General features: G+C 40.7%; 1 protein-coding gene across 1 annotated transcript in view; it reads right to left on the bottom strand.

Moving 5' to 3' along the window:
• The window catches only part of EIF2B3 (eukaryotic translation initiation factor 2B, subunit 3 gamma, 58kDa), a 105,468-nt gene that overhangs the window by 22,084 nt on the left and 66,033 nt on the right, over positions 1-17,351 (bottom strand). Inside the window, exons 7-10 of the mRNA XM_009326625.1 lie at positions 10,802-10,932; positions 9,963-10,156; positions 4,965-5,042; positions 4,104-4,252 (exon numbers count right to left, since the gene is read on the bottom strand). Coding sequence (XP_009324900.1) covers positions 4,104-4,252; positions 4,965-5,042; positions 9,963-10,156; positions 10,802-10,932 — 552 coding nt within the window. The remainder of the gene's footprint in view (positions 1-4,103; positions 4,253-4,964; positions 5,043-9,962; positions 10,157-10,801; positions 10,933-17,351) is intronic.

Raw genomic sequence — 17,351 nt, 5'->3', positions numbered from 1 at the left:
AATGCTGGTAAAATAAAGCCAATGTTTGAACAAAACCCCAACAAACCAGCCACCAACTGCCAAAACAAAAGCCAAAACAGGAACCTGAAGCTGAATACAACCATCCATATCTAGGTCTCATTTCAAGGAAGCTAAGTGTGCCTGAGTACACCAAATGAAACACAGTTATCACGTGCAGGTCAGCATAATTAGCTGCGAGATTGTCTGCAAGCCCCAACAGCAGTAATTTCTGTTCTGTGAAGATATCAGGGTGGAGTTAATGTATCAGACACATCACTTTTCATTTGCAAATGGCACAATCTCCCTACATAACCAGCTTCAGTCAGTCTCCCAGTGTTACAGACCGCTCCTTTGCAAGTGAGCTATAATGAGGGGACTCCTGCACCAAAGACATAGGAATCCAGGGACTCTCTTGTACTGCACCACCTCTAATGCAAACAGAACAAACAGAAGGGGCAGCCCCAAGATACTATAGAGACTGAGGACATGTACAGCTACTGCAGGAGCATTCAGATATACGAAGTTTTCAAGTGACCTATAATTTCAGCTCGATTAGTAGATTTTCTCCAACTACGTAACTCAGTGCAGTCATTTGTCACTGAGCTCTGGGGAGCCGTCCAGAGGGAAACAAGAACTGTTTCCCCGCTGCAGCCTGTCACCTGGGCAGTCAGCATCTCTCAGCACTTGCGCTGTTGTATAAATTACATCCCTCCCAGCTTGGTCAAGTATGTCTATCATTCAGCACATATGTAATCTTTACTATTTTATTGTCTCATTGATGGAAGAATTAGCTGCACAGTGGGAAACACATTAAGAAAGGACTACCAATTATTTTGCCCGTGTTACTAACTTCTTTAATCCCCTGTAATCTCTTCTAAGGGGGGATTCATATCTACTCAAATCACTTCACAGGAGACATATATAATGTAACAGAAGCCCTACACACCAGGGAAAACAAAAACCCCTGCTACTGGTCCTCCAGAGCATCAAACACACCAACCATCGCTGGAGAACGGATCATAATTTGCAAAGAGTATGCAATGGCACTGTCCAAGCTAACCCCAATTCCTTGATCCATTCAGTTGGGAAGGTCATCATCATCTAGGTCATAACCTCTATTTCTCCAATAATGAGCCAACCACAGCCTAACAACAGGAACCTAGTTTTGTTCTAAGCACCTTGTGGTGTTCCCATCTGCCCAGAAAGAATCTATTTATCCATTTCAGAAGCTGGTATCAAATATGGTGAGGCTATTCAAAATCTTTTTCTGGTTTGGAGATGTAATCTGTGGATCTCGAAGCCACAGGAACTATGGCACAGGATCCTCAAATCACATTACAGGAAAACCATCAAGAGATAAAACCTTTTAATCTGTTTTTTTTTGTTGTTGTTGTTTTTGTTGGGTTTTTTTCCCTATATTGACATAGGGAACTGAAGCTGCTGATCACTTCTGCAGCTGAGATGGGGGTGGGGGGGCGGAAGGTAAGATTCAATCCAGAGAAGCTAGAGGTGATGTAAGTGGTAAGGGAATTACCAAGGCAGTGCCATGTATAATCATAGCTCTTGATAAATGAACTTAGAATGTGGAACAATTTTTGCATTTGCTTGTTCCCAGCTTCCTGACTTTCACAAATGATTTACCTGATCTTTCTTTCTTCTCTGGGTTATCTAAACAGCTTTGTCTTTTCCATAATATGTGCCCTACTGCAGTCTTCTCAGCCTACTACTTCAAGTTGGTATTACTGCAATTAACACTGCTGGGACTAGCCTTCAGTTACCACTCACATTTGACTAGGGCATCAATATCGTAGTCCATTAGTTTGGCGGAGCTGCTCCTGTCAGCATTAAAATGTATATTCCTTAAATGGCACAGTTTTTATCCACTTCTCAGTGCAATTCCAGAAGTTTCTAACATACAATACCTTAGATGGTGTTAAAATCGGCTTACTTGTCGGACATTTGCTATGCAACAAAGAATTAATTAGATCTGTTAAGGCACTTTATTATGCTCATTTTGACCCATATCAGCAAACATATACTGACTTTCCAATTAGAGTCCAAGACGTTTTCTGAAGTCGGTGATTAGATAAAGCCTGAGTTTTTTAGAGACACTTGGGAGAAGAGACGTTTGTAAAGAGAAGTTGTCCGCTGTGGGCAGTTTAAAGCAAAACCACATATAATTTATCCACTTGTTGCAAATGGATCCATCAACACATGTAAGAATCATTAGCATTTTAACAAAAATCTATCAGATTTAATCAAAGTCATGAAAGAGGGCCAACATATATAGAAATTCTTCACTAAGTTACAAGCAAGACTTCTTTCAACAAAACTCAGCAGCTAGAATATTTCTGTATCTCGCTACCTGTGTATGCATGACTTCATACCCCTCTCTAATCTTAAGACTTACCAAGATGCAATAAGACATACTTTATCAGCTCAGTATCTGCGCAGATCTACACAATATGAATTACAATATGCTTTGAAATAAAGCTTCACGGTCTATAATCTTAATTCTGGCTGGAGAGGAATAATTACAAATTTGACTCCAGTGCATCAGTGTGCAGTAACCACAGAGCAGCTAAGGGGGTAAAGTCCTGGGACTATGAGGCTTTTCACTCAATGGTGGCTACATTGTTTTCATTGTAGAATGAAAGAGTAGAGAGTGACCAGGGATGACACTGTTTTACAGAAATTCACAAAAATGTTACCCCAAAAGTTAGTTTTTCCCTCTTAAAAAAATAATATATCACCATCTTTATGATGCTTATGGAATTCTGCGGAATGCTTAAGATAACGACTCTGAGCTCGATTTAGGATTTAGAAGAGAATATTACTGTATACCAGTGCAGACAAACGCAAGCTGATTTGGGACTCTTCATAAAAATAGCACTATTTATACACTTAGCTCTTGTGATTTAATGGTAGAGCTGCTCACCTCATATGCAAAACCATACCATTATGACTGTGGCATCAATTCATTAATCAAAATGACAGAGGGTCTCATGATCAAACGAGAGGTTCTGGTACTTCTTATGACAGCAGTGCTTGTGATACCGCCATACTGGATCCATTTGCGATTGAACTGGAAACCAGCTATTTTCTATACTCAATGGAATTCTGATTTATGATGTGCTTGAAATTACTGTGGATTTCTCTTAAAGACAAACACTTGGCAGTAAGGTACCATACTTACCTGTAATTTAGTTATGTAACAGTAGTATCCTCCATAGACCCCACATCCTTTGGGGTTTTTTGTTTTTCAGTTATGCAACTTTCAGAGCCAACTTGGCATTTTTTAAGAGTTTGGCCTTTTTCCTGAGGCCCTAAGCAAACCTCAAGCCATGAAGAGCAGGGAATTTATACAGGCCTGCACAGACTCAATCAGCAGTTTCCTTTCCACTGACAGTCACAGGAAGCCAGCATGTATGGAAAGATGGGGGCATGCAGACATCAACAATTACAGATAGGCCACTTTTCCCACATTTGGAAATGAACAGCTCAAGGCTACCTATTTAGTTAGTGTCTTTAATGCATGGGAAACCTCTACTAGCTGGCAGATTTTCTCTTTGAAAAGTTTATTCATTTATTCTGTTACTCAGCATACGCAATGGTAAAGTAAAGCTGCAAGATGACAAAAAAGGGCCAAAGAAAATGACATTTTAGGTGAAGCTGTAATGTTCAAAGGTGATAAGAACATGTCTAGTTGGTAAGTGTACCACTTCAAAATATGTTTCCTGCCTCAAATGTTTTAGGTATACTCATAGACCCAGCCACTAAAATAAAGCCTGGAAGGATGACACACAAGCTCATACAGACTCATACATCCACTTAACTTACTAACACATTCTGAAGACGATATAATCTCCTCTAAAAAGAAGAAATTTATGTTCCAAGACTGAGCCCTCTCATTAATTCATTTCACTTGTGCATTTGTAGCCTGTTTATAGAGACTTACTTCTGACTCGGTCTTTAGAAACACACCCCCTGGGATCAAGTGTCCTGGCTGAGGATTGCTGACAGGACGAAAATTACGGACTCAGAATCTATCTAGAAAAAGAAACTGCAGATTTAGGGGACCAAGATACAAGGAGGTGACATACCCTTCCTCAATTGTAACAGAATTCATGATGATGCAGTTTGTTATCTTAACTTTGTCTTTTATGGTACACATGTTGCCGATGATGGAGTGTTTAATGGATGTCTTCTCCCCCACTTGTGTGGATGACCCAATGATGCTGTCCGATCCAATCTAGGGAAGAAAAGAATGGAAATTGGCAAAAGTACCTGGAGCTCTCCGCTATGTGTTCTCGATACACCTCTTCCAAATAGCACGTCTCAAGCACTCATCAACAAAGTGTACCCTGCTCTACCCTTAGGGATCCTTGGCAGAGGAAAGACCCAGAAATTTGGGGCCCATCCCATGGGCAGACAGTTGGACAGTCTTCCCAAGGTCCATTAGCTTGGTAAAACTCCATTAGTTGGTCTGGCTCTGTAGGCCTCGCAGTAAGGTAAGCACGGTAAGAATAGTCCTGCTGGTACTCACTGGTTTCACTAAGGTTTGCCCAGTGAGACCTGTGAAAAGGAGACTTAAAGCTGGTATTCAACCAAAATGCTTTAGCAAGATGCAGAGCTAAAATACTAACCCCTTCTGAGTTTGGTGTCCTTTGGGAGGCAAACTGCTCAACTACCATGAACTGCCATTAGGGAACAAGAGACTGCAGCATCTGACTTTGGAGTAAGACAGAATTTTTACCAAACATTTTTAAAGACAGAGACTGAAAGGCAGGAACCCATGGGCAAGCCTACGAAGAGACTCTGGGCTGTACTACCTACATTGTAATTCCACACTTCAGAACTCAGCTTCACTTCCAACAGTGGGACTGAATTTTAGGAAGCAGTTCTTGAAGCAAAGGGCATGCAGACTGTATTGAAAGAGCAGAGACGGGAAAGGGAACACTTACCATGCCTCTGTCAGTGATCTGTGCAGACCCATGAACCAGTGGCTCTTCCAGACCCAGGTTAAGCAATAGCTTGGGAACCTGGACGGAAAAACCCACATCACAAATTAACATGACAGTGCTGTACCCACATGTTACATAAACAGCTCAAAGATGGCTTTGGTTTCCATTGCACTAGTGCATCTACCATAAACATTTTAACTTAAAGGAAAACGTAGGTTCCTGCATTTTAAATCTGCAGCCAGATATGTGTGATTTATCATCTTCCCCTTTTGTAAAGGAGACAGGTACACTTCCACTGCAGTGCACTGCATGTCTCCCCTCAACTCAGCTTCCCACCTGTGGAGAAGCAGTGGATCATCAGCAGCAAGCAGGCTGGCTCCAGCTGAACACAGTGACATCCCGTACATTACTACAGTGTCCGGCATCTGCCATTTCAACTGCAGCCCAATGTGTTTTACACCATTCAGTAATGCAAGAGAGGGAAGTAAGTAATATCAAATATAAACCAGTAAACTGGCATAAAAAGCTGACTATGTTCAGCCCACTCAATAAGGTAGCATGCTGAGGTACAGGCAACAAAAAAGTATTTCAGATGTTTAAGGAGAAAGAAACTAAAGTTGATCAAGTGGCTATTCCAGATGGTAGAAAGCTGCAGAAGAAAAGGATCTTGACAGAGAGAAGGCAGGTGTTAGATAAGGAGACAAAGCAGCGATGGTAATAGAGACTCAGCCCGTAAGGTAGCCAAGAACAAATCCATGGAGAGCAATTCTGAACTGGCTCCTGAAAAGAAAGAGGAGCCAGCATTGTAGGAGGATGGGATATCACTCCATCATTCCTCCTTTTCTGGGTGAAAGAGCAGCCTGAGGCATTCTGCATCTCCTAGTGTCAGGCTGGGGCCAAGGTCACACACCACAGAAGAGGCAATGACAGCACGGATGGGGATTTCAAGGGAGGTGGGAGTCTCACAGCAATGCACAGACACAGTGCTGTAGAGAGTTACTTGCCGTGGTGATGCAATGTATGATGCGTCTTGGTAGGACAGAGATGGCAGTCAAAGAAACACGGGAGATACAGAAGGCGGCAAAGTGATGCACGAGCGCTAAGAAGTCTGTGTCACGGCAAATCATATGCCTGAGTGCGAGGCAGCATGGCTGGTGTGGAGCTCAACACATGCTGTTGGCCAGCCAGGATGTATGGACTGACTGTCCATCTGGGAGGTCAACTGGGGTCTCAACACAGTGATGGTGTAACTGGGCTTGCCTGAGGGGAGGAAGTGGCACTCATTAAGTCTCTTTTTTCTCTATCCAGGCACCTATTTTTACAAAACTCTTAGGAATTTTTATCTTTGAGATCTCTATTGCTCTGTTAAATTTGGCTGAGAGCTGCCAGCAATTTCCAAAGCTGCTATAAAGGAGCTGCCATACAGTACGGTTGTGTAAAACAACTTCCTTAGAAAGCTGGGATACCAAGAGCTGATGGCTAGGGAGTGAACCTCAAGAAGCAGATCCCACAGATCTGAAGAAGTTGGGATCAGATCAGAAAAAAGTATCTCAAGATCTCAAGTGAGATGATACTTGCAGGAAATTGTTTGGATATTCATAATATGACCAGCCTGTTTCCCTTCCAGCACGCAAGGATGGATAAATAGTGCTGTTTTTCATATGATAAGGATTTTCACAGTTGATGCTTCATTCAGATGAGTGAGATGAGCTCAGATGAGTTCACACCTCTGAGCTATCATTTCAGGCTGCCTGTTGTCCCCAGTAGACATTTCCACATCTGTAGCTCTTTACATCTTGAAGATGGTCCTTCCCACTAGGACTGTGTTTTGTTTTATTTTTTGAAAAACAAGGGTAGGTTAGATCCTTCAGTCCAAGGTGCAGACGCTACAGAAAACCACCAGCTTACCAGAACACCACAAACTAGGCCAATCCACCTGGATGATGCTGGCTTGGTGAAGGGATGTTGTCCTCACCTGACACACAGCTGGGCAGCCACAACAGATCCAAGAGAGGAACACACACCAAAGCATACCTACAACGTAGGTTGGAAAGATTCCTACTATCCAGTGTTGCTCTGTGGGAAGGGAAAGAAACGAGGAAAGGCTCTTGCCCTCCTCAGTGGAAAGGTGCTGTGGTGAAATAAATAAAGGATTTTACTGGCAAGAGCAAAGCCCTTATTAGAATCAGTCAATGGTAGTGCAGCATGAGGGGTGACCCAAGAAAGCTACCAGCTCAAGCATTTCGCTCTGAAAAGGAAGGTTAGATAGGGGGCAGGAGTCAGAGGGAGTGCCTGGGTCAAGGGAAGGTTTAAGATGTGTTTGGATTTAATTCATCTTACAAAGAAACTATTTCCTGCTATTGAAGATAACTCCCCCCTGAACCCACCTGCCCACACACAGGCTGCAGGCATTCAGAAACCCAGCTGGAAGTGAAATGATGTGAGTAAAGTGTTTCCTCACCAGAAGGGCAATGGGTTAGGATACCATTCCTTACCATGGCTACTGGACTGGACTGCTACTGCTCCGTGAGTCTGTCCTCTTGGACAGCAAAGTTATAGGCCCCAGCTTTGCAGCCAGGGAATCAGAATCTGGTCTGTGAAGACCAAGATAAGAGCAAACAAGACACCAAAAGCCGTCCTTAGAGACCAACAAAACAGGTAAAAAAAAAGCTGATAAAATTAAATGTGTATCTTTTATGAGGATTAGCAAGAGAAACAAAATGCAGTGGCATTAAAAAAGGAACTCCTTTCTCACAACCCCTCAATTAAGCTCCATTTTATGTTTTACCTCCACATAGTTTCCTTAGAAATTTTACCATTCTGGAAAAGTTAAAAATTCAAAGAAAATCCTTTCCAACGTTGAAGGCCCCAATGTGATTTCAAAACACTAATTCTATGTACCACCCAGGAGCAAACACATTTCCTGAACTGACCAAAATGTAGAATATTTAGGTTAAAAAAAAAAAGAAAAAAAAAACAACACAAAAAAACCCACATGGAGTCTGACTGGCTCAACTCAATAACTTTTTACTGAAGTGGCTGCTGCCAAATGTACACGCACACTTCCCCTAGCAAGCGGTGTTCTCCCTTAACCCTTTGGGCACACTTGTTCCTGATATTCTTGGGGAAAATTTTCCCTTTCTGACAGCAGTGCTGCCTCCCTCCTCTCTTCCTCATGTCCCTAACCACAAAACAAATGACTTTATTTCTGTGCTCCTCTACAGGCACCAAGGAGAGACAGCTCCAGTGTGTGAACTCACTCTGCCATGCTGCAATTCTAATTTGCATAAATTCATCCATTCATTTTATTAAAAAGGAATCAGCTCAATCTGAGAGCAAGGGCAAGGCAGTGACCACTTCCAGGATACCCAATACAACTTCATCGCTCTCCCAGCCCCACTTCCAGAAATCTTGAGTCTTCCCCTACTGCACTCCCTATTGGTCTTTCAAAACTGGAGGAAACTATCCACTCCTGATAGGAACGAAGTTCATCACTAGCAGAGTGAAGTGAGAACTTGTACGTTGCATCAGCCAGTGCGTAAAAAAACCCACCAAAAAAACCCCCAAACATATTAAAAGCTTTTAATCATCAGCTCATTAGCTAGTACAGGATTTCTCTAATCCTCCCCTGTGATAACTTATTTTATGAATTGTCAGTAGTGTGAAAGTGAAAGCTACAACAGATCAACATTTCACCTCTGTGTTTACCTAGAGTGCCACTGCAGTGAAACCTGTTCATAAAATAATTCTTTCATAATGGAAAGCATTAGGCAATTTGAATGTGTGGGTAGTTTAAGTCTTCCTGCAAATCTTTAATAACCTTTGTCATTATCACTTAGATAAACATCTCTTAGGAAGAGGCCCGTCAGAACTGATCTTGCTTTTAGGACATGGAGGACATTGATTAGACGATCTATCAAAGCTACTTCCAGCCTCATTTTCCACACTTCTTGGCTCTTTGGCTGCAGGTCTTGCCACCCCCAAAAAACAGAAGCGTGTGTAGGGTGGGGGTTTTCTTAGCTAAATTAAAGCTATGGAGCAAATTAGTGACAGAACTGTTTCCTGGCCTCATGTCCCTATCCAGCAACCAGTAGGGTGATGGGCCTAGATAACATGGCACTGGTTCAATTCCCACACACTCCTCAGCTGTATCGCTGGCAGCCACCCCTGGAGGCTAAAATGTCCCATAAACTACTGCTGTATTCCCACATGGCAGTTCTGTATTTTTCTCACCTGTCGGTTAGCTTCAATATACAACCCAAGAGTATTCACTCGGTAGCACAGTCCCTCTTTCATTATATGGACGTAGCAGCGCACTTTTCCTTCATGGAGAGTTTCATTCATATCTCCTCTATGATCATTCCAACAAGAGTTATCTGGAGCAGGTTTCAGCAAGCTATTATCTTCCTTTATGAAGCTATAAATGTCTGGAGAACACACACACATGCGTGAAGTTAGACAGGATTTAATGAAATACTTTCTGAAGAGGAATACTATTAAAATACTGTTGGTGAAGGGAAACCTTTGCCTCACATCATCTGAATGGCTAGATACTTAGCAATCATTAACAGATTTTATTAATAACCTTTGTCATTATCACTTAGATAAACATCTCTTAGGAAGAGGCCAGTCAGAACTGATCTTGCTTTTAGGACATGGAGGACATTGATTAGACGATCTATCAAAGCTACTTCCAGCCTCATTTTCCACACTTCTTGGCTCTTTGGCTGCAGGTCTTGCCACCCCCAAAAAACAGAAGCGTGTGTAGGGTGGGGGTTTTCTTAGCTAAATTAAAGCTATGGAGCAAATTAGTGACAGAACTGTTTCCTGGCCTCATGTCCCTATCCAGCAACCAGTAGGGTGATGGGCCTAGATAACATGGCACTGGTTCAATTCCCACACACTCCTCAGCTGTATCGCTGGCAGCCACCCCTGGAGGCTAAAATGTCCCATAAACTACTGCTGTATTCCCACATGGCAGTTCTGTATTTTTCTCACCTGTCGGTTAGCTTCAATATACAACCCAAGAGTATTCACTCGGTAGCACAGTCCCTCTTTCATTATATGGACGTAGCAGCGCACTTTTCCTTCATGGAGAGTTTCATTCATATCTCCTCTATGATCATTCCAACAAGAGTTATCTGGAGCAGGTTTCAGCAAGCTATTATCTTCCTTTATGAAGCTATAAATGTCTGGAGAACACACACATGCGTGAAGTTAGACAGGATTTAATGAAATACTTTCTGAAGAGGAATACTATTAAAATACTGTTGGTGAAGGGAAACCTTTGCCTCACATCATCTGAATGGCTAGATACTTAGCAATCATTAACAGATTTTATCACATGTAGTGAGTAAGTGCTTATTTTTATCCTGCAGGTGGGAACCAAGGGATCAGGACAGATACAATGTTTTGCCCAAGGTCACACAAGGAGACAGCAGAAATGCTAAAAATAAATTCCAAGATCTGAGATCTTGTCCAGTTCCCAGTGCAGGGAGGTTAAGGCTTAGTCTGTTGCCCTACGCAATTTTAGGAACTCCCTCATAAAATTACATTTTCAAAAGTGCATTTACCTATACTGTATTCCAGAAGAAAAAATATAGAGCACCTAGCCGATTTGCTCTTGATTTACACCAAAATAAGGGAGGACAAAAATATTTATATAATGCACAATAGTGTTTGAAAAAGAAATCTACTATTATCTTTGGTATCATCAAATATAAGAAGAAAAAAAATCCCCAAACTAGTGTTTCAGGCTAATTCTGTACTCTACCCAATAATTCAGCCGTAGCATATGGGCTTTAAAACCTTTACCAATCTTTGATACTTGTACTGACCTAGGGATGCTTGTTCTTTTTTCTTTTGGTCCTCTTCTTTATTGTCTAGTCCTTGCTGCAATGACGTAGGAGAAGAGAACTGTTTCCTAACCAGATGTGGAATCAGTTCACTCCGGAGAGATGTGATTGTCCTGGGGAAGGAGAAGCACACGTGAAGTCCATGAACGCTAAAACTTACATGTCTTCATTTTCTTTGCATAACATTACGAGACATTTTGAACATTTTTCATGAGAACTAATCAAAATGCCAGGTACTCCAAGATACCTGGCACTAGTCACATGCTTCCTTAATGCATTACAATATAAGGAAGATTCAGAATAAGGAAAAAGCTTCATCTTCAGAACTAACTCCCCTGTATTTTAACAGAGATGCCTATAATTTAATATGGCATCACCCTGCAGTTAGTGCTTGTGTGCAGATGGAATGCAGAACAGTACCAACATCCTAATGACAACAACTGAAATCCACTTTACGTGGCTTAAAAAATGGCATCAATTGACAGGAAAAAGAGAGAATAAAGTGCCTATAGACGAAAAACCAAAGAAGCTCCTTTTCTTTGTGACAAAAAAAAATGGAAAAGCTCAAGGATATCTGAAATATCCGATCTTTAAATGAAACTATTTATGACACAGACATTAATGCTGTCCTCCTGCTCACATGAAACATCAAGAACATTTTAAAGACACCGTTCTTTAACCAAGAAAAATCAATACATTTTAACAAGTTTAGGTCCCAAGAGGTTCACGCTCTTTAGATGCCCCAATCCAAAATACATCAGTCAACAGAAAGTTTCCAAAGGCTTCAGCTGGCGATACACCCATCTTCCCCACGTATAGATTTCAACTTTTATTATATTCATTTGATACCCCAATAGTAGGAGGCAGAGAAATCACATGAGGGGTTTGTGATAAAGCAGGGACTTGACCCCAAGTCACCTATGCCTTAAACAAGGACCCTGATCACTAGATTATCTTTCCTCTTGCACTGATTTATACATTACAATGAATCAAGAAAAAACCCTACCCAACAGACAAATATAAATGTTGAAAGTCTACTGTACAATGGGATTATAACCCTGGTAATTTAATTTTGACTATTAGAAGATAATTTTATTTTTCAATAAAGTATTTGGAAAAAACCCCAAATCAATAGTTTTTAAAGTTGGAGTGCATGAGATGCAGTCTTAAAAAAGCTTTATTGTTGTTGTTTCATTATTTTAACAATGTGCATTTAATTACTGAATTGTGGATTATTTAAAATAGTGCTTGGGAAAATCATGCGGAAAATGAACTCAAACTTGGCATGCATAAGAGGAAGTGCTAAACTTCAGAGAAAGGATTGGGAGAACTAACACAGCAAGCTTGGCTAGAGGAACTCAACAAATGGTAACCCGCAAAGAAAGAGGCGTTATTTAGAACGGAAGACAGCAAAACTAGGAACTAACTATAGGTTAAACTAAAAAAGGAAAGTACTAGAATGAGTCTCCTGAAAGTGATTTTGGTTGGCAAAATCTCTAGCAAAGGGGGATCTTAAACAGTTCAAACTTTAAGAAACATACAGCTCACAACTGGCCCGGGCTCCTGTTCAGGTCAATGATAGTGAAACAGACAAAGGACCAAGGCAGTCTTTGTCTTGGTCTTTCCTGTCTCTAACTTCGATGGGAAGATTCAGATGTGATCACCAGTTCAGCCCTATGAACAAATACAGCGTTTTCCTTTTTCTTGACAAACTTTTCCTTCAGTCCTCTACTGTAGGTTGTGTCACATCCTCCGTCCTGCAGTGGGATGATCCAACCCATCCCAGATCTGAAATTCTGCTTTTATTTTTTTATTACAGACAAGGAAAAACTCTAGTCTCCAGTCTCTCCTCCTTGAAAATAAGACTATAATCACCTTCAGATAGCTGTATTTCAGGAACTAATGAAGCAAAGCACTTCATTCTTTAATCACCAAATCTCTCCCTGCTAACCACTTACAGGCGCACTCTGCCACGGCCGTCCTAGCCCCGCGCTCCGACACACGTGTGGCTGTGCAGATGGGCAGTTTACTAGCTTACAATGTTTGCCTGCAGCTGTGCCATTCAGCAATGATTTCCTGCTTGGGTTTTATACTCCATCCAAACCCGACAATCCTGCGTTTCCCTCAGAGGCTGGCCATGGCATTTATAAGATATATTACCTATAAAATAGCCAAGTATTTGGCAGTCTTAAATAGTCTGATGCAGAGGACAACACAACATGGTAGGAAATGAAAGCAGTGGAAAGGGGGAAAGACAAAGTTTTGCCTGGTTTTCAATGGTTTACTCTTTCTTGGCCAAACTCCTGAAGCTTTCCTGCAATTCTCTGAAGGGCTAGCCACATTCCTTTGGCAAAGGTGGAGTAAATCTCCGGGTCATCCATAAGATGTGGCTCAGAAACACACCCTTCTTACTGGAAAAGGAAAAGCAGGAAGGTTTGTCTTTGCTTGCTGTTTAAGCAGAATTTATATGCGACATTAAAGGAATTTGCCTTTGGAAAGTATTAAAAAATATGCAGTAAGGCACTCAGTGACAAAAATTCGGGAATTTTTTGTGACAGATCTTGCGAATGTGGATATACGACGTGATAGCGTGAGAATATTATCTGACTGTCAACAGCGGGGGAAACCAAACATCTGGCTGGGACTAGGAAAGGAATTTAAACCAAAGGAGGCAGAGGACTGAAGACCCTTCATCAAGAGGGAAAAAAATTAGCAGGAGTTTGGAAGAACCAACCAGCCTGTAACCTAGATTAAGGAGAAAACAAACCAAAAAGATTGCTGGTCTAGTGTGTTCAAAATTCTTACAATCAAATCCTGAACTACACGTGCCTATATTAAGAAGAAATAAGTGTAAGACTGTATACGCTGAAGAAAGCAGTCTTTTTTTATTCTCTTCAGGTTTTAAAACTTGGCATCACCCTCGTTTCTAAGCTTATTTTCTTTAGCACCAAGAAGTAAGAATGAAATACCCACTGAGATCAACACAAGGAAAAATCTACTACAACCAGGAGAAAGAAAGAGGGAAGGTGGGCAGAAGGAGAGGAGGGGACACAAAATTTTGGCAGAAATCCAGTTCTAAGCCAAATTGGAGTAACCATGTTCTGACACCTCACAGGAAAATCCAGACAGTAGAGAGGATAAAAACGAATGTGCTTTTGAGAAACATTTGCCAAAATAAACATGCTTTCATAAATTCCAGCTCAAGTGATGAGCCTTTTTCGTGATCTTTCATTCCCCAAAATTTGATTTTTGAAGTGATATCTGTCTGTTTTCACCTCGACAGAAAGTAGCAGGTTTTCAATTAAACAGCCAAAGATTAAGAGTGCGGTTAAATTGCTGCCTGTAAAGGAAGGGGGGACTAATCCCTGCAGCACCTTATGTGGCTTCAGTCCCGTGAGAACAACGGGAGATGGCAGCAATTGTGAAAGGGGTCGGTTCTGATCACATTTTAAGCATATAAAAATCAGAATTATATCTGGGACGGAATCATCCATTCACACAGCAGGTCTCAACAAAGGGGGATGTTGGCAAGAGACAGCACATACGTCAGGGAAATGAAGACAACAGGGCAGTTGAAATTCATGGTGCGTGTGCAAGAAACAGCTGGGAATTCAAGAGAAGATAAAATTTTTAAAAACAAAGGAACCCCCTGCAAAAGTCTATATTAAATGTATCTACTAACTCAGAGCTCACATCAGTCATTTGCAGTCAGCTCTGCAGACTGTAGACTCAGACCTAGGCATTATAAACCTAGGATATTCAAGGTTAATTTTATTTAAAACCTAAAACATTAAGGTACAAAAATGGATACCTGGTCAAACAACTGTAACTTTACCAAGTACTATCACCATCAGAGAGAAATCAGTACCATGACTTTAGAATCCCTTTATCTTCGGACCCTGTACACTACGATGTCTTCCCAGTGTTCCTGGGATTTTTGCATGACGGCAAGAGCACAGATAAGGTTTGTGCTAAATTAAAAATTTTTACTTGCGAAGAACATTAAAGTTTCATATTTAAACACAGCTATGCAGAAGTTTTCAGTGAGTTTTAACCACAAATGAAATTAGAACAGTCTGTGATACGGCAGAATTAAGTTTGTATCTATGTATATTATATTATATTATATTGTATTATATTACATTACATTACATACATTACAGCCCACAGAGGGCCAACTTTTACTTGTTGCTGAAATGCAACTGCCTCTGGGATGAAGGGAAGCTTATTGAAACTTAAGTAAGAAATGAAAAACAATGGAGCCAACTGAAACACAAGAAGAGTTTTGGGGAAAAAAACCAAATGTTGATCATCTAAACTTTAAAAAAAAAAATATTCATAATTATGCTTCAATGGACTGTGATTTCTGCTCTTAGACATACGTGTGGCTGGAGACCCTGTCTTTCATATGACACAGAAAATAATGGTTCTGACCAATGCTGGTAAAGAAAAAATGTCATCAAATATTATATAATAATAATAGAGTCTATTTAAGTCTAAGTTTAGGTGACCTTTCAAAAGTCTAGGTACCAGGAGGTGCTGTTTGGCTTGACCCACAGCAGGAACGTCCACAGCTTTTATTTCCTGCAGCTAGTTCTCACTAGCTTCAGACACCCTGAACACAACTGTCAGTTCCATTTACTGGCTGTCATTCATTTTCATTTTCCATGTTTAATGTTAAACACTATAAAACGGTATTAATGAGTATTAGCATTCTAATATCCTCCCTGTTTTATTAATATGTGATGAAGCATGAAATCTACCATTGCTGTCAGCACCCACCTGTGAAATCTGCTGTTACTTTCCGTGGGCTAGTTGCAGGGGGCCTCCCTTGCTATCATTACTAGCACAATCAGCTACATCTACAGGTGCAGATAGTATTCGTGATTCCCCACTACAAACAAGCAGATTATTAGCCCTTTTATATCTGCTTTTGCCTTTTTTTTTTTTTTTTTAACAGGCTAATGTTAGCTCTTGTACGACTATGCAAGCATACAGTGGGCTGGGTTCTGATCTTCGCTCCATGGCCTTCAACAGAGATTCTTCAGATCACATCAAAAGGAGAACATGAGGCTGTATTTCAGACTGGTGCTCATAATTAACATTAGAAATGTATACATAAATACAACCAAACAAATCCTAAGGCACTTATAGTTTTGGCCAAAAAGAAGTTGCATGTTTATGCAGAACAATAAAGATGTAAGAAAAAGGGAGGGAGAAAGAAAAAAAAAGAAAAAAAAAAGAGGGTGTGTTGGAAGAAAGAGAAAAGTTAATTCTGAACCCTGTAGGTACATAGTTCATGGTTCTCATCGCTTAAAGGATAAAGCCAAATAACATTTAAAAATTCCATGTAAGCTGGGAGCTCTCTTGTTGAATCTCAACGTTATTTTCTCCTGATCCTTTGATGGAGATTAAAAATTTCCATGTGAATACAAAGAAAGAAACAACAGTTACTCTGAGATTTTTTCCCCGAGCGTTTAATGCTCTAAACTAGAGCAGCCAGCCACCATTCCCATCTCCTCCCCCCTCCTTAAAGAAAAAAAAAGTCAACTCACTTTGAAGAAAAGACAAAACAGGGTCAGGGCAAGGGGGATTAGGGAAATGATATTTATATCATGGACCAAATTAAAATGTCAATGCAAGAGGCAGGCAAACAGCCCTTGCCACATATATACACCAGGCATGTTTCCTCAAGGAAACAGGAAAGAGATTTGAAAAGAGTTAATGCAGTCCTGAGTTAATACCACCTGCCTCAGACTCAACACCACTTAAAAGACAGTGTTTGGGTCCATTTCCCACAATGCGGTTTTAACAAGCACAATGGAAAAAGCAATTACAGGCCTTTCCCCCTTCTTCTCACTGATTCACTGCTAAAAATGCTGGAATTTCTGAGACATGCTAAGAATGTGGAGAAAGCAGACAAGGACTACGTACAAAAGGAAAAAATATCAAATGATAAATGTATAGGGTGTGCCACATCCCTGCAGAAGGCTAATTCTGCCCTTGTATCTTACAATAATCTTTTTGCCTTTGTTTGGTGTACCCAAGAACAATTACAATGACAGAAAACTCCAAAGTAACCAGGCAATCCAATAAACCACCGGGCAACTACTTGTGCCTAATTCAATAACCTGCAACACCAATCATAGCATCAAACAGATGTTATTTCTTGCTATGTTCTATTTGTCCTGTTCTACTCTCAAAATTTCTATCACAAAAAGAGTAAATATATTTCTCATCCCCCCAATTTCATATTAATTACTTATTTGTCAGTGTGTCTTATTATTTTTGGAGCTAAAAGCCTATGGAGAAGGCAAGGAAACTTTGAGAAATGTTCTACTAAAATGTAATTCCACATGACTGCATTTGTGCTTCATTTGTATTTCCATACTATTTTCTAACCAAAACCTTCAATCCAGACAGCAACCTACTCCCAACATTCATAACAGCGTGCGTGACAATATTTCAAAAGCCACTGCAGAGCAAGCTGGTACAACTGCAAAGCTTTGCTTTGCTTTGCAGGCTCAAGTTT

The sequence above is a fragment of the Pygoscelis adeliae genome, unplaced genomic scaffold, assembly GCF_000699105.1.
Source record: "Pygoscelis adeliae isolate BGI_AS28 unplaced genomic scaffold, ASM69910v1 Scaffold306, whole genome shotgun sequence".
Taxonomy (NCBI): Eukaryota; Metazoa; Chordata; class Aves; order Sphenisciformes; family Spheniscidae; genus Pygoscelis; species Pygoscelis adeliae.
This window is presented reverse-complemented; position numbering and strand designations above follow the sequence as displayed.